This window comes from Conger conger, chromosome 2 (genome assembly GCF_963514075.1).
Source record: "Conger conger chromosome 2, fConCon1.1, whole genome shotgun sequence".
Lineage (NCBI taxonomy): Eukaryota > Metazoa > Chordata > Actinopteri > Anguilliformes > Congridae > Conger > Conger conger.
In genome coordinates, this window is record NC_083761.1 from 1,268,786 (window position 1) to 1,293,785 (window position 25,000).

At 46.2% G+C, this 25,000-nt stretch overlaps 2 protein-coding genes across 3 annotated transcripts in view; one reads left to right on the plus strand and one right to left on the minus strand.

The window, feature by feature from the left end:
- The window catches only part of LOC133121737 (adenylosuccinate synthetase isozyme 2), a 296,275-nt gene that overhangs the window by 233,825 nt on the left and 37,450 nt on the right, over nt 1-25,000 (minus strand). The gene's annotated exons all lie outside the window — the stretch shown is intronic.
- On the plus strand, nt 14,572-16,097 carry LOC133113760 (zinc finger and BTB domain-containing protein 18-like). Its single transcript, XM_061222980.1, has one exon. The coding sequence runs from the start codon at nt 14,584-14,586 to the stop codon at nt 15,985-15,987; it is 1,404 nt and encodes a 467-aa protein (XP_061078964.1). The 5' UTR covers nt 14,572-14,583; the 3' UTR covers nt 15,988-16,097.

The window sequence follows — 25,000 nt, forward strand, 5'->3', positions numbered from 1 at the left end:
CTGTACCCCAGAGTCTATTCCCCCCACCCCACAGAGACTGTACCCCAGAGTCTATCCCCCCCACCCCCCAGAGACCATACCCCAGAGTCTATTCCCCCCACCCCACAGAGACTGTACCCCAGAGTCTATTCCCCCCACCCCACAGAGACCATACCCCAGAGTCTATTCCCCCCACCCCACAGAGACTGTACCCCAGAGTCTATTCCCCCCACCCCACAGAGACTGTACCCCAGAGTCTATTCCCCCCACCCCACAGAGACTGTACCCCAGAGTCTATCCCCCCCACCCCCCAGAGACCATACCCCAGAGTCTATTCCCCCCACCCCACAGAGACTGTACCCCAGAGTCTATTCCCCCCACCCCACAGAGACCGTACCCCAGAGTCTATTCCCCCCACCCCCCACCCCACAGAGACTGTACCCCAGAGTCTATTCCCCCCACCCCACAGAGACTGTACCCCAGAGTCTATTCCCCCCACCCCAAAGAGACTGTACCCCAGAGTCTATTCCCCCCACCCCACAGAGACTGTACCCCAGAGTCTATTCCCCCCACCCCACAGAGACTGTACCCCAGAGTCTATTCCCCCCACCCCACAGAGACCGTACCCCAGAGTCTATTCCCCCCACCCCCCACCCCACAGAGACTGTACCCCAGAGTCTATTCCCCCCACCCCAAAGAGACTGTACCCCAGAGTCTATTCCCCCCACCCCACAGAGACTGTACCCCAGAGTCTATTCCCCCCACCCCACAGAGACTGTACCCCAGAGTCTATTCCCCCACCCCCCACCCCACAGAGACCATACCCCAGAGTCTATTCCCCCCACCCCCCACCCCACAGAGACCGTACCCCAGAGAGAGAGAGCAAGAGAGAGAGGGAGGGAGAGAGAGAGAGAGTGAGTCCCCCCCCTCACAGAGACAGATGCTGTGTCTCTAGAGTCTTCCTCTAGCAGCTGTCTCTCCCCCCCCCCCCCCCCTTGGCACGGTGCACACACACAGAACAGACCCCTAAGCGATGTGAATTATTTAGGAGCTGCAATATTGTTTTTGGGGTGTCGTTAATCATGTCCCAAATCCACCCCCAACCTAAAAACACAGGGCAGCCCTGTCTCCTTTTGGCCCCGTTAGAACAGTAAAAATAAACCGCAGAGAGGGACCGCGTTTGTAACCGGGGCAGATCTGAGAGGCAGCGGGAGCAGGGCGGTAGAGCAGCGATGAGACCGTGTTCAGCAGGACCTGACGCTCTCATGTCCATACAGAGACCAGCGCCTCCCAGCGCCTCCCAGCGCATGGCCTCCCAGCGCATGGTCTCCCAGCGCATGGTCTCCAGTGAGTCACAGACACAAACACACCCCAGCTCTACAGCCGCGCTGGGACTACTGGTGTCAAGCAGTTCCTCGCCAGAGCTGGTGAAATACGTTTTTATTTTGGATTCAAATCTTTTTCTGTGCTCGCTTGATCTTGCCTGGTGCAGCTGAGCCGACCAAGAGGACCAGAGATTGTCAGCGTCAAACTTTATTTGTCCCATCAAAGGAAATGTCGCATGACATGCACTAACAAGTACAAACAGTACAAGTAAAAGATCACAAAAAACTGTTAAACTGTCACAATATATAAATGAAATACAACAATCCCAAGAATGTAAGTGACCTGATGCTGATTGAGTGTTATGAGTGGTGATCACTTCATTGTACATTTTGATTCACAATGTTCCAGTTTTTACAAAGAAGCCAGGCAAACTCTCAATCAGGTTAGTTTGAAAAAAAAAAGAAGGATTTAATTCATATCAGATTTCTGGTGTCTTTGAGACACAGTGACCTCTACAGGACAGATCGGGTATGGCATGCGGCGGTATAACCACAGGCAGCCGGAGGTGCGCGTCCCCGACCCCGCATCTCTGCGCGTTACATAACCTGGCCTGAACCTGCGGAAACACCGCTGGACAAAATATTTTCCTTTTCTTCCAACACGCCTCTGCAGAATGTGGGAACTGGCTGTTTCACTACGCAAGTACTCCTATATATTTGCGTTTAACCGTCAGCAGACTTTGGAAATTAAAATTTGAAATGAAAACCCATGAACAACTTTTCGTAAATGTTCTGCGAATTATCTAATTTATTTTTCGACAGCGTTCTTCTTTGAAATGGCATTAACATGTGTCGTTCACAATGCTCAGGGGTTGTGCAGTGTTGTGAGGTGTAGTGTTATCTAAGTTACTTTTTCCGTGGAATGATTTTTGGTGCCAGACAGGGTGGTATCTCAGAAACTGCTGCTCCTGGGATTTTCACGCTCAACAGTCTACAAATTTTATAGAGAATGTTGTAACAAACAAAAAACATCCAGTGAGCAGCAGTTCTGCGGGAAGACCTCTGACCTCTGACCTCTCTCATTCCGTTAATAAAGTGCTCACTGGGTGTATATATCCCTACAGGCTTCTAAACGATAACTTAAAATAACAGAAAATATCATTCTAAAATTCTATACTGAACAGACTGAGTATATGGTACTAAATTAATTTCAACATCAGTCTGTCCTTTCTCGGAATGTAACCATTTTTTCCTTAAGTAGTGTCTTCATTATGTATGCTAATATATTCACTGAGGTCCATTGATTGAAGTTTTCTTCAAATACCCAACCCCCATCAACAAGTCAAACACATTGCATAATTTCACATGCAATTTATTATTCAAAAACAAGCTGGCACCTTATTTATAAGCATACAGAATAATAATACAATATTTTGAGAATGTATTTAGATGCTCATTGATATAAAATGGGGTCACGTCGCTGAAAAATCCCTCTATTGTGTCACCAGTTTTTTCAATGTCTTCCTCAGTAACATTCACTCAGACGAGAGATTCATTGGAATTCCTCCAAAGGAATATTTTTTTGTTGTAAAATGTACTTTTTTTTTGGCATTGTTTTTGCTGAAGCGCAACAGACTTCGCGTGCGTATTAAAAATGCTAGTTTTGTTACACAGGCAAAAAAAAACACTGTGGTTTTATGCCAGCTGACAAAATTATAGGACATTGGAAATGTAAAGTCATGGGCTAAAATGCATTTTACTTCAATAGTACTGTATAGTATATAATAGTCACATCAATAGTAACATGTCTGTCGTCGGTTCTCTGATGGGCTGAAGTTATGCTGAATTTTCTTACACACAGATTGGGGAAACGCATTTTCTCTGCAACTACGTTACAAATGCTGCACTGGGGCTCACCGTGCTCAAGAGAGCCTATGCAAAACGTAGATAATAGAATTTCTATGTATAAGTACTTTTGTAGAAATATACAATGCCGAAACGGACACCAGATAAATTCTATGTAAACAATGAACATTCTATCAACATTTTCAGGGTTAGCACATTTTTACAGCGAGAAACTATTATGCATTTAGCCTGCTGGACAGTTATCGTGAACTTATTTATTATTATTATTTGTTGCAGCACGTGGATTTACAAAATGCAGAGAAGGTGATGCCCCCCCCCCACTTGTTTTACCACCCACAAAAAATAAGGAACTGTTGTTGTTAAAGCAAAGGCATCTTAAAATAGATTACACAGATAGAACCCTGAGCTTAAACGCCTTCAAACAGTATATCCTGTTACCATAGTGATTGGAATGAAAAAAAAAACACCCTCTTTAGGGGTTAACATGTAAGATTTAAACTAAAAAATACTGCCAAAACCAAGCCCAGGAGAAAAAGGTAAAAGTTCATGATCAGAGATTCTGGGGTTTAAGAAGAAAAAAGAAACCTGCGGGTCTATTGTACAGAGAGAGATCTTCACACCTGGATTTCTGAACTTTCATTTTCAGGCAGATTTCATCATCACAGCACTGGCATTCATAAAGAGGTCAAACATTTATGTGTAATGATCTGTGTGTCACAGTTGCGCTACAAACCAGCATTCCTCCACCAGATACGGTAAATATAAAAAACAAACAAAAGTAAGAATGCTGCCTTTACACTGATTTATCTCAGAAACTGACACTGAAAACATACCCAAATGTGTCTTAAAGAATCTTCATAGTAAATCTTCAGCATTAATTCACGTCTTACAGGGAGTCCACACTGGTGAAAGGTACTCTCACAGTGTACAATGTACTCTGTCAGTTTACACCATATTCACTGGGATGAGCTTTTCCACATCACTGGCTGCTGGAGGACTGTGGTCTGTGTCCTATCGATCCACAGTATCTCCCCAGCGATGGCTTCCTTCTGCTCCACATTCAGACGTATTTATTCCTATATGTATTTGTGAGCTGCGATATTCATTAATGAATTGTTTTCTCATTTCTCACATGACGCGCTGGACTGAGGTCGCAGGAGGAGCTCAGAAATGTGGAACTTCAGGTCACTCCTCCTCCCCGTAGACGTCCCAGAGTCTGTCAGCAAACGGCCCCAACGGCCGTCACACCGCAGACCCGGGTCACACAGGTCATGGTTTAGGATTCAAACACCTGTCTGTGCACTGCTGCTCTTGTCTGGTGCAATTGAGTGACCAAGATGATCACGGCGTTTTACATTACACACACACACTCACACACACACACTCACACACACAGCACCATTACACACACACACACACACACACACACACACACACACACACACACACACACACACACACTCACACACACAGCACCATTACACACACACACACTCACACACACACATTACACACACACACACACTCACACACACACACTCACACACACACATTACACACACACACACACACTCACACACACACTCTCTCACAGACACACACACTCATTACATTACATTACATTACATTATTGGCATTTGGCAGACGCTCTTATCCAGAGCGACGTACAACAAAGTGCATACCCATAACCAGGGATAAGTTCGCTGAAAGACCCTAGAGTACAATTTCAACTGCTACCTGCACAACAAAGATAAGGACGAGGGCCAATTATTATTATTATTATTTATTTTTTTTGAACAAACAAACAAACAAACAAACAGAGCAAAAGTGACCAAAGTTAACTATCCAAACACTGCTTACTGTTTTATAGGTTCCAATTCACCGGACAAGCAGGTAAATTACGTTTGTATTTAACCCAGGTGTGACTGCAGTAATACTCCATTTCTGTATCATTATGAAACAGCTGAATTCTCAGCCTTGGTTTTCTTCATTTTTAAGTCTTAAGTTTGAGGATTTAGTGGAAGATGGGATCAGAGGAAGGCAGAAATGTTAAAATGAAAATCATAATAATAAATCATTAAGTTCTGTCTCCAGCAAAGGGAGCTAAGCAGACACAAAATAAGCAAAACAAACATTCACACATCCAAAGCAGTACTCCAGGTGTGACATGAGATAAGAATTAGAATGATAACAAAAAGATCCACGCACGCGGAATTACTCATAAAACATCACCTGCGTTTAATAAGTGTAAAAACCCGCGGAGCTCCGGTACGAGGGCCTGCCGTAGAGGTTCCCCAGGCGAGGTGTCGCAGGGCGTGCCTCGTGTGAAAATGAGTTACTTTTCAATTAAAAGAACAGCCAAACTGGCACATGCACAGAGAACATCATTAGCGGTGAGAGGTGGCGGGAAGATTATGTCCAACGGGGTTCCTGGAGCCTCGGGTGTGGGGAAGGCACAGCCACACAGAGCAGGAGTAATGCCCCCATTTTAAACAACCTGCTGAAATACGCGCTTCTCAGCCCAGCTACGGCTGTCACACAAACAATCTCTGCGCACAAATCTCATTTACAGAATCATTATTAAAACAATCACTCATTCAGTCACACTGGACACCTCTGAATTCCTCAACAGACATTTCCAAACTTCTCTCCGTAAAGGTACCCCAGAATTGAAAAGATGTTACATAATAATTGTTATATATAACCGTAACTATATTGCAAAGCACAGAATTTGAAGGAATTTTGCCAAGTGGCATTGATATTCAATAAAACTGCAATGAGTTACAGTGAAAACACAGGCAAGCACTGCTCCAAAAGGTGTAGATCATGCATCCCGACTGTAGTATATGGACAAACCCAGAGTTTTGTAAAGTCTTATATATTTATAATTATAGAGTTTTGTAAAGACTTATATATTTATAATTATAGGGTTTTGTAAAGTCTTATATATCATTTCTGTATTTATGTCTTATATAAGAGTGCTCTCTGAAGAGCCAGTCCAGGGCACCTTCCCTGGCAAAAATCAGGCAAAGACGACTTCAGACACTACAGGCAGAATTACATGATAATGTAATCATCTAAAAACTAAAAACATTTTATATCCTGTTTTATTTTTATATAATAAATAAGCAACTAAAACACATGTATTCAGTATTGGACTGTTTGACCAATAAATCCTGATGAAGGCGATGGAGCTTTTTTAAGATTACCCTACTATATTAATATTTTATATATTTATTTATGGTCAGTGGAAACAAAGAATATCAATGTATCAAAAAAAGCAAAAAAAATAAAATGCCATACTTTGTGGATTTATTTTATTATTATTTTATTTCTTTGGGAGACAAAGGCAAGATGTTAGTGAAGTCAAGATGATATTTATTTGAAACGAGTCTGTCGGAATGTCCCAAGATGTTCTTCACCATGTCAATATACTACAATGAAACACTAATAGAAAGCAATCAATAGGGAATAGGCTTTTTATATGATGGCGTAATGTAGGCTATATGTTCATTGATTCATAATTGATTCATAATTATTATTGTATATTACAATGGATTAATAAATGTATTATGAAGTGTCTTTCGGTGTTTCATAATGCTTCAGAGTAACGGGGTGTGGAAGGATATACCCCCTAACCACAAACACAACATGCAAAAATATATAAATACAGAAATTCTAGTAGTATAATAAAGTTGTCAGATTCCATGTTTTTCCGTTGGATTTCAACATCGTTTGCGCGAGACCAGCCTCTCCACCACTGCACTCCCGGTGTTGCCATGCAATAACTAACCCATTAAATTTGCATGCGATCGGCGAACAGATAACACAGGTGGTAATTAAAAGAACAAATGGACAGTAGACTCGATTAATTAATAGGACTAGATATAGTAAATAGAAATAGTAGAAAAAATCCAACAGACTTCGTGTTCATTCAGCAAAATAATACTTTCAAGTAATAGACAAATGGTTAATTTCTATAACCATCATCAACATACCCGCATCTCATCGTTTACTTAACCGGGCGGTTTCAAATGGCATTCTCACACATCCAGTTCCCCTGCTCCTTTCTGCGCTCCCCGCGAGTTTCTGAATAAGGGAACGCCAAGAAAAGTTAGTCAGTGCACCTGCTCTCCTTCGCCCTTGTCCGCGCAAGACTACACTTCCCATGTAACACTGCGCTGCCTCGCTGGTTTCCGTGCTCTGCGCCCAGTGTCTGCGCTGCGCCAGTCTGTTCGAGGAACAAGCTCACTTGTCTTTTTTCTGCCTTCTCACTGTTGCCTGGTGTCAACCTACGCGGAGAGAACTGTGGTCCCTCCGCCTCCTTCCCATAGCGGCCGTTTTCAATTTGCTTGGGCTTTTCTTACCGACGCCTCGATTGGCTTCCTCGGTGCCACTCAGACGCTTCCCTTTCGCTCAGTGGAAGTTCAGCAGCAACAGATCGGGGAACATCTGGCTACTGCAAGCTCGCCTACTCGCCTGTTTGCACCGTCTTCCTGCAACCGCAGGTTGTTACGGAGTGCTGTTGAAAGTCAACCTACTTCTTTTTTTCGCCACCTAATAGGATTTTGACGGAGCTGAACGGAAGAAACGGGACCTAGTGTGTAAGTACATTAGACTACATTTTTTTACACGGACGTCCTTTTCTACAACAGAGCAGAGACGGTGGGGGTTAGGGGGAAGGTAGGTTTTAAGACGGAGAAAAAAAAGTCGTGCTTTAGCCTACCACCGAGTTTTCCTTTATTATATAAAATAGTTGCGATGAGTAGTTGGTGCTTTACGGTCATGTGAATGTGTCAAGGCGAAACAGCAAGGCCCCTAAAGAGGCAACAATATTCTTACTGTAGCTTGCTTGTTTACTTTTTAATGTTTTCTCCGGGTGGGGGGATTGTAGCTGTATTATTTGTGAAGTCTTTCTTTTTTCATTTCTCTCTCTCTTGGTTTGTGTGTGTGTGTTATAGCCTACTGTACGCCTACAATGTAGAGCAAGGTGGAAGGCGAAATTAAGGCTACAATGCTTTGATGTTTAGGGAAGTACATTTATTTATTTATTTGTTTACTTATTTATTTCAACAACGCGTTATTTAGAAAACAAGTAGACTAGTTTACTTCCCGTGAAGGTTCAAAGCGCAGTCTGCTACAGACATTTCCAGTGTATTAAAGTAGTTATCTCAAAAGCGAGTGACATTGAATGATCACGCGATAGTGTTTATGGGCATATTTTTAATCTTTAGCCGGTTTGTTTTTGTAGCTATCGGTACGTATTCTGTAGCAAACTGCTCAAATTAGGCAGCAACTCATTGTGTTCTCAAAGTTATCTTACCTCCACAAGATACAAGTTTGCTTGTTGCCGTTTAATACGAGGAAAGCGTATGCACTCTGGCTGATGTACAATTGAGGAAGTTCCCTTGTTATTTGTTTATTAATGTGTTCCATTCATTGAAAGACGCTGACTAGTTTTCATATTTTTGGTAGATTGTTTTCGCGCCGGAGCTTAAACCTTAAAAAGTATTTTTTAAGCACCTTATCACTACAATAATGTTCTTATCACTGAAAAGGAGAGCGGAAGTGGACGAGAAATGACGGCGAAGTCAAGTACAAAAAAAGATGTGAAATCACAGGTCATATTTACATGTTTAACGGCCGGCTGTCCCGCGACATAAAGGCGTTGGAACGTCGCGCGCCTTGCCATTTCATTTAATGAATTGAACTGTACACGAGCTGGCGGTTTGGACGGTTAGCTGGCTCGGTTTTAATTCCCTGGGAACAGCATCTCGTGGTTAAACGCGCTCTTTGGCTGTTCCTGTAGTTTTAAGAGCGTCTATATTTGGTCTTATGACAATAAAATGAGTCGAGGGGGGAAAGGGTCATACTCTGAAGTAAAAGCGCTCGAGTCGCACGTGGATAATAGGCTACGGGTCGTAATAAGCTTTAGTTGTTCCATCGAGGAATTTTATTTCGGCTTTTGTGTTGAATCCTTCTCATGAGCTCAATATGATTGTTCTAATTGTTCTCCATTATACCCCCCATCCCCATTCCCGCCCCCCACACACTACAAGTTGTGCGGAGGGGTTCGCGGATTGAATGACGGGTTTGGGCAGCGCACTGAACCGGAATGAAGTCGAAAACAATATCGGCTGCGCGTGGATCTGTCAGTTGCAAATGCGCGGCGCTTGCCATTGTTTACGACTCCAAGGCAAGGAGAGACACCCCAGCGACAAAATCATCATAAATACAAACAAAAATCTCCAACTGTCAAACAAAAACAAAACAAAACAAAAAAAGTGGTTTAGAAAGGTGCTGTACGCTATGTTTTCTTCCTCGTGGACCGATTATCCAAAGTTGCTTTTTACGTGGGAATTAAATGTTAAAAGAAGGGGTTGGAGTTGGGGGTTTGGGGGTTTGGGGGTTTGGGGGGGGGGGGGGGGGATCTTGGCCAGCTTTAGACAAGCACCTCCCTGGCTGTACCCCCCCCCCCCCCCCCCATTCTAAAGAGGAGAGAAAGAGACAGAGTTGTGTGTGTGAGGAGAGGCTGGTGGCTGAGAGGAGAGGAGCAGCATATGGTGGTAAAAAGAACACAGCTGGAGATAGCATTTCCATCTGAGCATGATGTCACAGCAGCTGACAGCCTGCCACCCCACCCCCACCCCCACCCCCACCCTCACACCCCCCCAACACACAGCCTTTTATTCTCACACACAGCCCGGGAGCCAGCGTGTGTGTGTGTGTGTGTGTGTGTGTGTGTGTGTGAGGGGGTCGGCGTTTCCAGTCCCTCCAGCGTCTCCTCCACACTGCGTCCGCGGCTGCCAGTCGGATCGTTTCTCCCTCTCTTTCACTCCCTCTCTCTCTCTCTCCCTCCCTCCCTCTCTCTCTCTCCCTCCCTCTCTCTCCGCGACTTGGGCGAGGGGACTTCAGCTGGTTTCGGGGCTGCTGAAGGTGGACTTTACGCCGTTGGGCAGGTAGAGTGCCGGGGTCTCTTCCACCGCACACACACGCTGTCTGTGAGACATGTACACTCCGCACACACACACGCTCTGTCTGTGAGACATCTCCACTCCACACACACACACGCTCTGTCTGTGAGACATCTCCACTCCGCACACACACACACACTCTGTGAGACATCTCCACTCCGCACACACACACACTCTGTCTGTGAGACATGTACACTCCGCACACACACACACACTCTGTCTGTGAGACATCTCCACTCCGCACACACACACGCTGTCTGTGAGACATCTCCACTCCAGACATCACAGCTTTCAGCGTTTACTTTTCTTTTATTTAGTTATTGTTTGTTTGTTTGTTTGTTTCCTTTTTGTCCGCCAGATCAGGAGGGCAGATGCACTTTGTCAGAATTCAGTGCTCAGCGTTCGTCTGGGTCTACAGGCAGCTGTGGCTTACTGTACGTTTCTGGACATTTATACACCGATAATCAGGGACAAAACAATTATTGAGAAGTTTTAAATTTAGAATCTTTCCTGAAGGGTATTCCTCTGTTTTGAAGCTTTGTGAAATTATGAGTTTTTAAGATTTCTCCCGGTTGTGTGTGTGTGTGTGTGTCGTAATGTGTACTGGTAAACATTTGCAGATTTTTTTTACTTAAAAAAAAGAAAGAAGAAAATAAAAAAATGTGTGTAACTTTTGCCACTTGTCTGAGACCGTTCTCTCAGTAAAGACTTCTCTCCCAGACCACATACGGACTCTGGGGTTTCACTCCAACATAGAAAATGCTTCCAGTTTTGATCGGAGCGTTTCCTCGGAAGCCCATTTTTACATTTAAGCTGAGATGTATTTGAAGTTATTTGAAAGTAGCGCAGCGTTGTGTTGTTGGCAGGGGCTAATTTGGGAGGCGCAGGTTTGAGCTGGCTGAAATGGCCAGACAGCTGTAATCGCACCCCCCCTCCCCCGCCCCCCCTAATCTCTTTATCTGAGCTGCAGCTGCCATACGCTTGCAGTCAGCTGGATCAGATGTGTGTGAGCCCCCCCCCCCCGCCCCCCGGCCCCCTGTCCCCCGTCTCCGACGCGGCCGCTAATTTTCTCTCCTCCTCTCTCTCTCTCTTTCTCCTCCTCCTCCTCTCCTCCTCCTCCTCTCTCTCTCTCTCTCCTCCTCCGTTACCTTCTCTCTGCTCCACACCAGTCTGTATTTGTAGGTCATCTTAGGGATTAGATCGCCGGGGAGACTGCAGGCCACTTAGCGTGATTGTGTGTAAATCTGTTGTGTGTCGTCTTCTTTGGGGAAGACGCGGTCCTTGAAAGAGGGGGGGGGGGGGGGGGGTAAGTGGGCGTGGGGGTAGGGGCAGGTTGAGGGGGTGGGGGCAGGTTGAGTGGGGGGTTGAGCAGGTTGAGGGGGTGTTGCACGAGGGTCACAGAGCAGACTCGTGTCGTTTGAGCTGGGACACAGATCGCCCGGTTACCGTCTCCGTGGGAACAGGTGTGTTCACAACATTCACATTTCCGGAGGGTCTCAGCTTATGGAGTGACAGAGTGGACTTTGTCATGTTCTTGTAAAAGTGATCATTCATATGAGGGCCTTGCAGGAGTGACAGTGGTTTTAGTGCATCCAACTGTTGCCGGCTTTTTGTTTTTTTTGAAACCCCAATTTTCAGTTTCTGTATTCTGTGCCCATCTGACTGTAACATGTGATTTTATCCCTTATTAATCAATATCAGTATCAATATCAATATCAATAACTCCTGATCTGCTCTGAGCGCTGAGTCTCCAGGGGCTTCACTGCTGCTCCTTCTCTCCTGTCTGCTGCTCGGTGTGGAAGCTCTGCTTGTGGGTCTGCATTTTCCTGACCAATCAGTGAAAAGATCTGTAAAAACGCTCTTGATGTGTGTCTGGATTTGTTTCAGACAGTTAGCGTCTGAAAACTAAATTGATTCATCTGATGAATCAGTGAAAATCTTTGTGACAGTCTTCTGTGAAACGTAAAATCAAAAAATGTAATTGAATTAAAAAAACAGTGAAAATAGACCCTGTTGCGTGTGTGGGAGGGTGGGGGATGGGGGGAGGTGTCGGGCGGGGGGGGGGGCAGCTGAAAGCCTGTTACCTAAGTGAGTCGCGGCGCGGCTAAAGCGGGTTATTTTAAAAACACACAGAGCCACAGGGCTGTGTGGAAGAGCAGGGTTAGTGGTGGTGTTAGCGGACAGTGTTAGCGGGTGGTGTTAGCGGACAGTGTTAGCGGGTGGTGTTAGCGGACAGTGTTAGCGGGTGGTGTTAGCGGACAGTTTTAGCGGGTGGTGTTAGCGGACAGTGTTAGCGGGTGGTGTTAGCGGACAGTGTTAGCGGGTGGTGTTAGCGGACAGTGATAGCGGGTGGTGTTAGCGTTAGCGTGCTGTGTTTGAGGAAGCTGTCATTGCAGGAGGGTCTTACAGCATGGCTGTCCCGTGTTCCCCACACAGAGCTGGGGTGGGTGCAGGTTCCTGTGTTCCCCACACAGAGCTGGGGTGGGGGCAGGTTCCTGTGTTCCCCACACAGAGCTGGGATGGGTGCAGGTTCCTGTGTTCCCCACACAGAGCTGGGGTGGGGTCATTGGGTGCAGGTTTCTGCTCTAATCCCCTGAGACCCAGGAGAAAAAAAAGTGTTTGACATTTTTTGACATATTACAAGTGTCTTGGATGACAAAAACTGCAAGTGACAAAAAGTTTAAATATTTGGAAAATATATATTGTACTTATCATATAATTGGGACAATTAAATTAAAATAAAGAGAAATAGAGCTCAGGGAAGGTTAACCCAGAACTACAGAACACCTGATTTAACTCATTCACCAACTGTGGTCTTCAACCAAGACCTTGATAAGTAGAATCAGGCGTCTCAGTGTGTAAAGTAAGTTGGTGGACTTTGCAATGTCGGCTGTTGAGTCAAATGAATCCCTAAAAACTGGAGCTGCTTGTTCAGGCCTTAGGGAAATGTGTGGTGGTTCAGATTGAGTGAGTGAGCGGACTCGTGTGAGGGAGAGGACTGGTACCTGCACACAGTCACACCGACCCAACACACACCGACCCAACACACACCAACACACACCCGCCCAACACACACCAACACACACCCGCCCAACACACACCCGCCCAACACACACCCGCCCAACACACACCAACACACACCCGCCCAACACACACCCGCCCAACACACACCCGCCCAACACACACCCGCCCAACACACACCCGCCCAACACCGACCGTCTGTCACCCTTTATTCACAGTCAGTGAGCTTACACACTTTCCAGCACACTGTGTGTGTGTGTTCTCACTCTCTCACCCTCTCACACACTGTGTGTGTGTTCTCACTCTCTCACCCTCTCACTCTCTCACCCTCTCACACACTGTGTGTGTTCTTACCCTCTCACCCTCTCACCCTCTCACCCACGTTGAATATGTATTTATGTGTTGTATGGAGACCTGGGTAAAATACGTAATTGTTTTGGATTAAAATAATTTTTTGAATTATTTGCTTGGCCCAATTGCACCAGGCAAGGTCAATCGAACACAGAATAGTATTTGAATCCGAAACAATTACATATTTGACCCGGGTGTATGTTATGTTACATCCATAGGTGTGTGGTATATGTGCTGTAAGCATATTGATTTTTGTGTTTAATTCTGTTACAAGGCAGCTGCCCACAAGGGGTATAAACTAGCACAGCAGCACACCAGGGAGCAGAAGGGAGACTACAGACACGGCTCTCTACTGCAGGGCATCAAAGATAACCCTCTGAGATTTATCTTAAAAATCTGAAATACTGCGCTCTGTCCCTTTGAAGGGAAGGAAATGGTGGCGAGCTGTATTTCAGTGAGGTCGGTGACACCATGCCTGCGTGTTGCTGGTTGCATTATATTATTGTTATTTAGCTGACGCTTATCCTAAGTGACTAACAGTTGATTAGACTAAGCAGGGGCCAATCCCCCCTGGAGCAGTGTGGGGTTAAGAGCCTTGCTCAAGGGCCCAACAGCTGCCCTTAGAGTGGCTACACTGGGGCTTGAATTACAGCCCACTAGGCCGCTAGGCTATGCCTGTGTGTTGCTGGTTATGTAGACAGCTTTGAGTTATGAATGGGGATTCTAGCGCCATGCTAACCCCGTTACTGTGTGTTTTACATGTTACGTGGACAGTGTGGGGCTGTGTGCAGTCGCGCTAACATCGTGCTAACGGCGTGTCTCCGTGTCTCGCAGGTTATGTGGACAGCGTGGGGCTGTGTGCAGTCGTGCTAACGTCGTGCTAACGGCGTGTCTCCGTGTCTCGCAGGTTATGTGGACAGCGTGGGGCTGTGTGCAGTCGTGCTAACGTCGTGCTAACGGCGTGTCTCCGTGTCTCCCAGGTTATGTGGACAGCGTGGGGCTGTGTGCAGTCGTGCTAACGTCGCGCTAACGGCGTGTCTCCGTGTCTCGCAGGTTATGTGGACAGCATGGAGTTTCCGGACCACAGCAGACATTTGCTCCAGTGTCTGAGGGAGCAGAGGCAGCAGGGCTTCCTGTGCGACTCCACGGTGCGCGTGGGGGAGGTGCAGTTCCGGGCACACCGGGCCGTCCTGGCGTCCTGCAGCATGTACTTCCACCTGTTCTACAAGGACCGGGCGGCGGACGCGCGCGAGGTGGTGCAGCTCAACAGCGACATCGTGACGCCGCCCGCCTTCGCCCTGCTGCTGGAGTTCATGTACGAGGGCCGGCTGCAGGTGCGCGCCCTGCCCGTGGAGGACGTGCTGGCGGCCGCCAGCTTCCTGCACATGTACGACATCGTCAAGGTGTGCAAGAAGCGCCTGCAGCGCGAGGCGGGGGTGAAGCGCGAGCCGCTGGACGACTCCGCGCCCGGCAGCCCGTCGGAGGGCAGCGCCGGGCACCCGGTCGCCGGGGAACTGCTGCCGAGCGACGAGGACGAGGACGAGGACGGCCGGCGGGGGGAGTCGCCGCTGGGGAACGGGGCGGGGCCGGGGTGGGAGGGGGCGGGGCTGGGGGCGGGGATCAAGGCGGAGATTGGCAGGAGCCCCTGCAGCTCGGCGTCCGGGTCGGTCTCGCGGAGGAGGAGGGCGTCGGCCGACTGCGTCCTGGACCTGTCCGTCAAGTCCGGGGCGGTGGGCGGGGCCGGGGAGGCCACGTACCTGTGCGGGGGCGGGGGCGGGGCCAGCCTGGCGCAGGTGAAGGTGGAGAGAGACACGGGGTCGGACGACGAGGGGATCGGGGGGCAGAACCACGGCCACCTGGGCCTGGACCTGGAGAAGGCCAGCGAGGACGAGGACATGCTGAGCCCGGAGAGTGACCGCGCCCCGGCCGACACGCCCGCCCTGGAGTCCGCCCTGCTGCCCTACGTCTCCACCATGCTCTCCGGCGCCCCCCAGGGGCAGGTCTTCATGTGCCCCCTCTGCAGCAAGGTGTTCCCCAGCCCGCACGTGCTGCAGATCCACCTCAGCTCGCACTTCCGCGAGCAGGAGGGCGTGCGCCCCAAGCCGCCCAGCGACGTCAACGTGCCCACCTGCTCCATCTGCGGCAAGACCTTCTCCTGCATGTACACGCTGAAGCGCCACGAGAGGACTCACTCCGGCGAGAAGCCCTACACCTGCACCACCTGCGGGAAGAGCTTCCAGTACTCACACAACCTGAGCCGCCACGCCGTGGTGCACACGCGCGAGAAGCCGCACGCCTGCAAGTGGTGCGAGCGCCGCTTCACGCAGTCCGGCGACCTCTACCGACACATCCGCAAGTTCCACTGCGAGCTGGTCAACTCGCTGTCCGTGTCCGTCAAGAGCGAGGCCGCCCTGGGCCTGCCCGCCGTCAGGGACTGGGCCCTGGAGGACTCCCAGGACCTGTGGAAATGAGGAACAAACACTCGGAAATACTCGCGTGAAGAACGCGTAAATATACACGTGAATATACGTGTGAAGAACACGTAAATATACGCGTAAATAAGAACACAGACTCTTAAGTTATAAAGACGGTTGAGTTTGAGCAGAGAGGTGAGGGTGGGGGGAACAGGGTGGGGGGGGAAGGAGGGGGGGGAACCTTGCTGAAACTGCACTTTAGTCTAAATGTTACTACTGAGTTATTTTCTGTGGGCGGGCACGGGGGGGGAGGACTTAATTGAAAATATATCTTTATGTTTTTCATCCTTAGCGTTTTACTTTGTTCAGATATTTGGGTCTTTCATGTTTGACTGGTGAGCTCAGAGGATTGGTCGGTTCTCTGAGGGAACTGAAAACTCACCCGTTTCATTTGGAAAGTCTCAGAAGAAATGCAGTTAAGACACTGAAGAGATTATTCTAGTACACTAAACAGGTACGGTGAATACGTGAACATATGCGCTGAGTGTGTGTACAAGTGAGTTGGCAAATGAATGAGTGTGAGAGTGGGTGTGTGAGTGAGAAATGTATGCATGTGTGTGTAAGTGTATTTGTGTCTGAGTATGTGTGTGTTTGTAAGTGTATGTGTGTGTATGTAAGTGTGTGAGTATGTGTGTGTTTGTAAGTGTATGTGTGTGTATGTGTGTGTGAGTATGTGTGTGTTTGTAAGTGTATGTGTGTGTATGTAAGTGTGTGAGTATGTGTGTGTTTGTAAGTGTATGTGTGTGTATGTAAGTGTGTGTGTGTGTGTGTATGTGTGTGTGTGTGTGTATGTGTGTGTGCGTGTGTGTATGTAAGTGTGTGTGTGTGTGTGTGTGTGTGTGTGTGTGTGTAGCGCACTACTGTGGTGGAGCAGGATCAGAGTTCGTGTTGCGGTTTATGTAGACGTGGTTTATGTAGACGTGGTTTATGTGGTTTTATATGAAGTGCAGAAGGATCAGACACTACAAGACTGCACTCCCAATCAGAGAGAACAAGAATTAAAGTAAGAAGAAAAATGACACACCAATTATATCCAGCATCCTTTTCAGGATCATTTCAAATACAAATTTACCAATAATAAAAACAATTATGTAAAGATTAATGATAGTACCATATATTATAAAGAAATTGTCTCATGATTAATATTATTATTATTAATTATATAATCCCAGTGACAATAAATGATCTAACTTCCGTGCCCTGATATCCCCAGGTCTAAAAATACAGAACACCTGCTGCTGCAGTAAATGTGAAGAATAATATGAATTTTAACTGAAATTGCTGAAAGCCTTAACAGACTGTAGAAATCCTATTCAGTCTGTTATACGCTATACATATATTATTACATTTACAGAACATGTATGAATTGACAGTTTAAATATCTATTTTTTTGTATTTATTGCCATGAAAAGCATTTTAATGAACTCGGTGTAATAATTATATCTCTCTTAGAATTGTCTCTAAGAGCTCTACCTGGAAATGTTCCGTGGGATTGTGAAGGGTTCAGTCAGGAGGTCAGAGGTGACGGTGAGAAAACGGCCGTTACTCTCACGGCGTTCTGCCGTTTGGGATGTTTTCTCTGCAACATAAACACAAAATCACTCCGTCCTGGCGATCGTGTTTGCGTGTTTATTTACACGGATTTGGCACTTCCTGTGCGTCTCTCTGAGGCGAGGCGATCTGTTCGCGAGGCGCCCTGAAGAAGACGCGATTCTAGTTCACGCGCATCGGCGTCTCACTGCTGCTGGTGAAAAAATATATTTCCTCGACCGAAAAAAAATCTCGGTAACACTTTACAATAAGGTTCCATGAATTGGCATGAGCTAACGTGGTTGTTAACTAACTACTACTGAGAAGTTAATTTGTACAGCTCTGTTAATGTATTTGTACATCATTCATTCATGTTAACAACTATATTAGTAATTGCCAATTCATATTGGAATGAAAAAGTCAGTTAATGTAGCTAGTTCTTAATGGTTAACTAATTATAAGTTCATCCTATGGTTTTCTAGAGTATAAATAGATTGTATCAAATACGTCAGTTCATTGTTAACAAATGCATTAACCAATGGAAAGTTAAATTAATGCTTAATTAATGTATTTGTCCATCATTAATTCAGGTTAACAACTACATTCGTTAATGCCGATTCATGAACCTTATTTGAAAGTGTGACCAAAATCTTTTGACTTGTGTTTAAAGCTCAATTAATATATACTGTGTCATGCATAAATAAAGGAATTCAGCAGAATTTAAATCGCACACGTACACATGAATTCAGGTTATTTTAATTTTATTGTTGCTTATGAATTTGGAATGAAGAGTGTAGTAACTAGTGACGTGTGCGTAATATCGGGAACGTGCCGCCTCCTGCAGACAGACGCGCTAACAGCTGAACGCTGGGTGCTGGGTGCTGGTCCTCTCTAACGCCTGTCGTTCAGTTTGGGTGACCTGCGTTGCTAAGGAGATTGTACCTCAGCTGAACTGACTCCAGGCAGAGATGTTCTTGCCCGGGGGAGCACGGGGAGGAGGAGGGGGGGCAGATTTAGCCCGCAGCGCGTCCTGTAGCCGCACCGATCCGCGCTGCGTTTGAGGATGGCGATTTGCACTGTCGCGGTTTTCTCCTTTTGCACTCTCAGGAGAGGATGTATGTATGTATGAGAATATCACTGAACAATGTAGGGTTTTTAAAAATATATATATATTTTCTGTTTTATTTTTTCCTGTTTCACGTTCTCTTAACATGTTTGACCGCCTTAAACTACTGTAAACCGTGTTAGTTTTTTTTTTCTTTTTTCAGAATGCTGTTTTTGGAAAAACTACAATTGTGAACTTATTGCTGGAATTTATTTTCATTTGTTGTTATTATAATTATTATTATTAATTATTATAAGTAGGGGGAAAAGCTGTGAAAATATGACCTGTCAAGCATCTCCAGGTATTTCGGTTACTTGAAAACTCTGAATTTCCAGTGTAAAAAAAAAAATCAAACTATTATATATAGCGTATATATGAATTGTAGATGTAGGAGATGTAATGGGGGGGGGATATTAATGATTAATAAAATCTGTTAAAAAAGGACAATCAGTGTCTGAAGAAGAAGCTATTTTTTTAAGGATTTTGCGTTTAATGTTAATCTGGACGAGGCGGTTTTGGGTTGTTCTTCGGTTGTTTGGATTCAGAATCTCATTTTAGCTTTGACAATCATAGTGCTTTTATTTTGTCAAGGGGAGTCATTTATACGGCTTTTAGTTTTGTACCTTTCTGGTGTGCCCTCAGTGACATTTTTAAATTGTGTGCTTACTGTAATAAATTATGACAACTTGGAAATTACATTTGCTTGTCTGTGAAATGTTTTTGTGGCAGAATTGCAGTGGAAATCTAGTTTGAAACTGTAGATCAAGGTTTTAGTATTATACACAAGATATTTATAGAAGCTCTTGTAGTGTACAATTCATCAGTATACATGCAAAATCTTTTATTTTCCATTGGAAAATGAATTATAATATTACAATATTAATTCTCAGGCCGGGACAAAATATATTGGGAGTGTAAAATATTACACCCATGTCCTGGGCCTAGGACAGTGTTCCCCACGCCTTTGTGCGGCCCTATGAGATATAACAAAATCACACGCCTTCACAACAGATTATTTATGATAACACATTTCATAGCACTGCGTTGTGCTCCCATATTGTTCAAACATCAAAAGTAAATAAATAACAAAAGTCTAAATTAAAGCTGATTAGGACAACAGCACATGGAACACGGAATATAAAAAACATTAACTGCACATTACGGATCAGACACATTTGTGAAACTGAGTTTCTTTTCAAAGTGAAAAGGTGACGTGGTAAGGTGGAGGGATAGAGGAGGCCGTCGTTTCTGCGGTTTCAGGAGCGAGATCTACGTCCCCTTCGGTCTTATCTGATTTTGGACGCGCACAAAAGACCTTTTTTACGCGTGACCTCTGATTAACCTGAAGTCAATGCGCAGTGCGCACTTTAGTTAAATACACGGGTGCGCGTCCGTGCCGCGCATTAAAAGCTTAATAAAAGGATCTTGAAACTCTGGGTGACTGAAGACACCGCTTTTGTGGCACAAGAACGCTGGAACAGGGGGAATGCGAACACTTTATCTTGTCTAAAGCTAAAACACAAAGCCAGCGTCGACACAGACCGGCTTCATGCTGTTACTGCTGTAACAATAGTAGTGGTATTGTTAACATGCCGGCTATTAGTTTACTCGAGTTTGGCTAACTTCAATATAATGCAGACAAGACAACGAAAAACCCTTGGCTTCAGAAGCTTGTTGTGGGCCTATCGCCCAGTGTACAGCTAGGTTATTCCTGAAGATCCTACATCTTTAATATTACTATGGGCTACAAAAAAAAAAGAAGAAAAAAAAAAAAGATGTGCTGTGCAAAGGGTTTAGACTCATACGCCGGACAACTCAATCTGAATAAAATATTCACATCCGCAATGTTGGTACCTTTAAAGAAAAATGATTCAGCTCGCCCCGTGTGCTCGTGGATGCGCACGCATTACCTTGGCACGCAGCTGATTTCATTACACCCAACAACGTCATCACATCATTACATCATCAGACAGGTTCTGGCCACAAACCAACCGACCGCTGACACATCCGGCGAAAGACAGGTGGTGACGGCCTGCTACTTCTCCCGCGACGGAGCGCCCGAGCTTACCGCGTAAAACCAGACTGTGAGCCGCTCACTCTCCGCATCCTCGCGCAGGTGTCGGGACTGACTTTTTCTTAGTTCTTCAGCCGCAGACGCCGCCACGGTAGCGCTGAAATGCGGGCCGCGCGCTGACAGATGGCGCACCAGACGAGAGCGAGAGTGACAGGAAATAACACGACATTATATTTAGCAGACGCTTTTATCCAACGCGACGTACAGAACCGTGCATTCCAAGGTCATACAACAAACAACCGAACGCGTCAGATAAGTTACAATTCACAGGACTGGTTGTTAGGCAATGGACGTGCAGTCAGGTCCCTACATATTTGAACATTGACAAAGTTATTTTTATTTTAGCTGTCTACCGCAGGATATTGGATATGTTTTTTAATACATATTTTTTATACAGTCCCCCCAATTTTAGGTGCTCAAAAATAATTGGACAAATTCAAAGAATATTTATACTTGGTTGCATATCCTTTGCATGCCTTGACTTCCTGAAGTCTGTGACCTATTAACATCATCAGAGTCTGAATGTCTTAAAAGCAACATTAAAACTCTGCATTTGAATGGATCTCTATGGGAATTGGGGGGTGGGACTAGATGCAGCTGTATATCATGCTGATACAGTATGGAACACATTTCTTGGCTGAATGCCTTTAAGTCATCAAGGGTCCAAGGTATGAAATGAGCCTCAGGCCGCCATGCCATGTCCCACTGAACCCAATGGAGACATTATTCAGGAGAAACAACCCTTGAAGTGATCCGTCCATATCTGCTGCATATCTGACAGCAGCATGGCGGCCTGAGGCTCATTTGATACCTTGGACCCCATTGTTCCAGCTAATTCCCACAACAGTGTGAAATTCTGCGAGCTTCCAGTCTGGACTGGTGACTCTCAGGCCGAACGTCTCATACGCTCCAGTCGCATGAAACGGGCGTGGAGAGAAGAACAACATACCGATGGATTTGTGAAAAATGTTACCCTGCCAGACTGAGCAAACCCTGGACTCAGAATCAGACCTGGTTATAATTATATCATTCAAATAATTGTTTTGGAATCAACTGATCCTGCCTGGTAGATTCTAAAAGACGAGAGTATTTTAGAAAGTACTGAAATGTCAAGGGTATTCTATCTGCTGGTAGTTCGTTTTGACGTTAGATCTCCCACTCCACTTCTACGGGTTTCAATCGTCTGGCTAGAAGCCTGGCGTGTCTATTTTAAACACGTCAAAAGATGAAGCTACACTGGGTTTCCAACTGCAAGGCCATCGTTTGTGTCAATTCAAACTCGAGCAGTTCGTTTCCAGAGGAACGCGCATTCCACGCACACGTGACCCAATCCATTCCCACGTGCACTGATCTTATCTTCGCTTGCAGAGCAATGTCAATGAATACCTGGGAATGTTTTCAATGTGCTGTACACGTGGGCGGCAAGATTTAATTCCCGGCTAAATGCATGGGAACTCTGCGCACTCACACAACACGCAAGATTACAGAGAACATGGACAAAAACACACGTCGTAAAGAGGAGTTATTTAGTAAGTGCCAAACAAAACAATTATCCGCTAATGCGCTCGCATGTTACATTCGTAACTTTAACATCTGCTTGAGGAAGACAGCTTGCTCAGGTCGGACTGTGCAGTTCTGCGCCGCTCAGAATTCAGCTTGTTAATTTGTACCGTGCCCTTTGTTTACACCAGGAGCGCGGACACAAAGCGGCAGCTGCAGAAACATTTGGCCGCGCCGAAGGCGAGCGGGCGCGACATGCTGTAGCCCCTCCGTACACCAGCTCGTGCTCCTGATCTGCGCCGCAGAAGTCCGCAGGAGCGCCGTGCCAGGCGCGTGCGTGTCCGGGGGCCAGGGGGAGAGCGCGAGCGCGGATTCCAAGCGAGAGAGCGCCACGGCAACGGACAGCCAATATCCCATCAGACTCCGGAACCAACCGGCGCCGTCGTCCGTGTGAACCGCTTAGTATCCCACAAACAACAAAACCATCTTTGCGAGCTGAGAGTGCAGACACACACACACACACACACACACACACACAGCTCTTTGGGTGCACGGAGTGGTTTGCTCTCCCCCAGTGAAGCGAACTGATCTTCTGCCCTCTCAAAAGCCTAAAACAACATTTTAGAATATCAAGTCAGGCCTTACTATGATGTTACCTTTTTAATTAGTCCTGCTATTCTTGTTTCGGGTTGGGGTTTGTTTGAGTCTGAAAACAGTATGCGCCAATTTACTGAAATGAAATAATTGCTTTTACATAAAGGAGGTGGAAAAGGTTTCCTCTGGGCGCTGCAGGTCACCCCCAGTGGCCCGATGAGCCTGGGCATGAGCCTGGGGATGAGCCTGGGGATGAGCCTGGGGAGAGGCAGTGAACTGGAGTATGAAGGTGAGGGAGCGTGAGGGCGAGTCAGACACTGAAACAGGACCAGGTTCTGTCAGCCTCTCACTGCACGTCTCTGAAGTGGAGCACAGAGCACGGAGAGGCCTCCTGAACAGGGCTGCAGGCTGGCACACTGTGTGTGAGTGTGTGTCTGTGTGTGTGTGAGTGTGAGAGTGTGTGTGTGTGTGCGTTTATTGGGGTTTGAGGAGTTGGTGTATTCTGGTCTCATCATGGGAACAAAAGGAGACGTGACTCAAACCTCACTGAGGAACTCCCCCATTACTGAGGAGCTTAAGACATTTCCACCCCCCCGTACACAAGTCTGACTGTACCAAAGGCAGCCCCCCCCCATACACGAGTCTGACTGTACCAAAGGCAGCCCCCCCCCATGATAACTGACAATACTTTGAAGCTGTTAATTGAATTGCACAAAGTTTTGCTTGTTTGGGGGAAAGGCTGTAGTTTCTGAGAGATTCTCACACAGCAAGGTGATAATGAAGTGATTCATACAAATAGATCTAGAGGATATTACAATAAAGATCAGTGTGTGTTTTACCTCTGGCACACACGCACACACTTATACATACACATACACAAACGCACGTGCACACACATACACGCACATACTCATACATATACACACACACACACACACTCATACATACACACACACGCACGTGCACACACATACACACGCTCATACATACACACACACACACGCACATACATATACACACACGCACGTGCACACACACACATGCACACTCATACATACACACACGCACGTGCACACACACACATGCACACACTCATACATACACACGCACATACACACATGCACACACGCATAGTCGCATGCACACACACACATTCATTCAGTGTCAGAATCTCAAGCTTTCTGATTTTCCAGGAGACTATTCACTGTGGGTATGAATCAATACGCCTGTTTCAAATCATTGTTTCCAACAGTTAGTGATGATATTTCCTAGCATGAGGCAGTTTGCTGATCTTCAGATTCACACACTGCTGTTTATATCAACCTACCGATACAAGCCCTTTCAAGTGTAGTCATAACATCCCATGTATTCTGTATTACAATTTTTATCATTACTAAATTCTATTTTTTACAATAAATAATATACTTATTTTTTAACTGATGGTGATGATAGAGGAAGTGGACGGTGTTGGCTGGACCAGGTGTGATGCTTTGATCGTAACGTGTAAGATAAGGAAAATAAAACGCAACGCAGTAATGAGGATGTTATGAGCATATTTCAAACAGCGAGCATCTGTTGGTTGATTCAGCATGTCCTGAAAATCAGCGTCCAGACCCTGTCAGTCACATGGTCAGATTCCACGCTGTCGCGGAGAGTTCCGGAGTGTTCCCCAGCATTCCGTCTGTCAGTGCTGTGGGTGTCCTCTTCACCTGTTCCCGCTCCACCCCCTCCAGCGAGTGTTTAAAGTGAGAACAGTCCGGGGGGGCAGTAAACAGCAGTTTGGAGAAGAGGGGGTGTTTCTGTGGCATCTGTCTGTGTGTGTGTGAGTGTGTGTGAGGTGTGTGTGTGTATGTGTGCCTGTGTGTGTGTGTATGCGTGTGTGTGTGTGTATGCGTGTGTGTGTGAGGTGTGTGTGTGTATGTGTGTGTATGAGTGTGTGTGAGGTGTGTGTGTGTATGTGTGCCTGTGTGTGTGTGTGTGTGTGTATGCGTGTGTGTGAGTATGTGTGTGTGTGTATGCGTGTGTGAGTATGTGTGTGTGTGTATGCGTGTGTGTGTGTGGTGTGTGTGTGGTGTGTGTGAGTCTGCACAAGCTGGGGGGAACACCTGTCACTCCAGCAGAAGGCCACGCCCCCTCCACTCTTCCCTCCCTCTGACACACCCCTACACTGCAAAAACATTTTTTAGTCTTAAATAATTGTAATAAGA

What these genes read in the sequence shown, in the direction of transcription:
- LOC133113760 (XM_061222980.1), top strand. Translation starts at nt 14,584, where the DNA reads ATGGAGTTTCCGGACCACAGCAGACATTTGCTCCAGTGTCTGAGGGAG.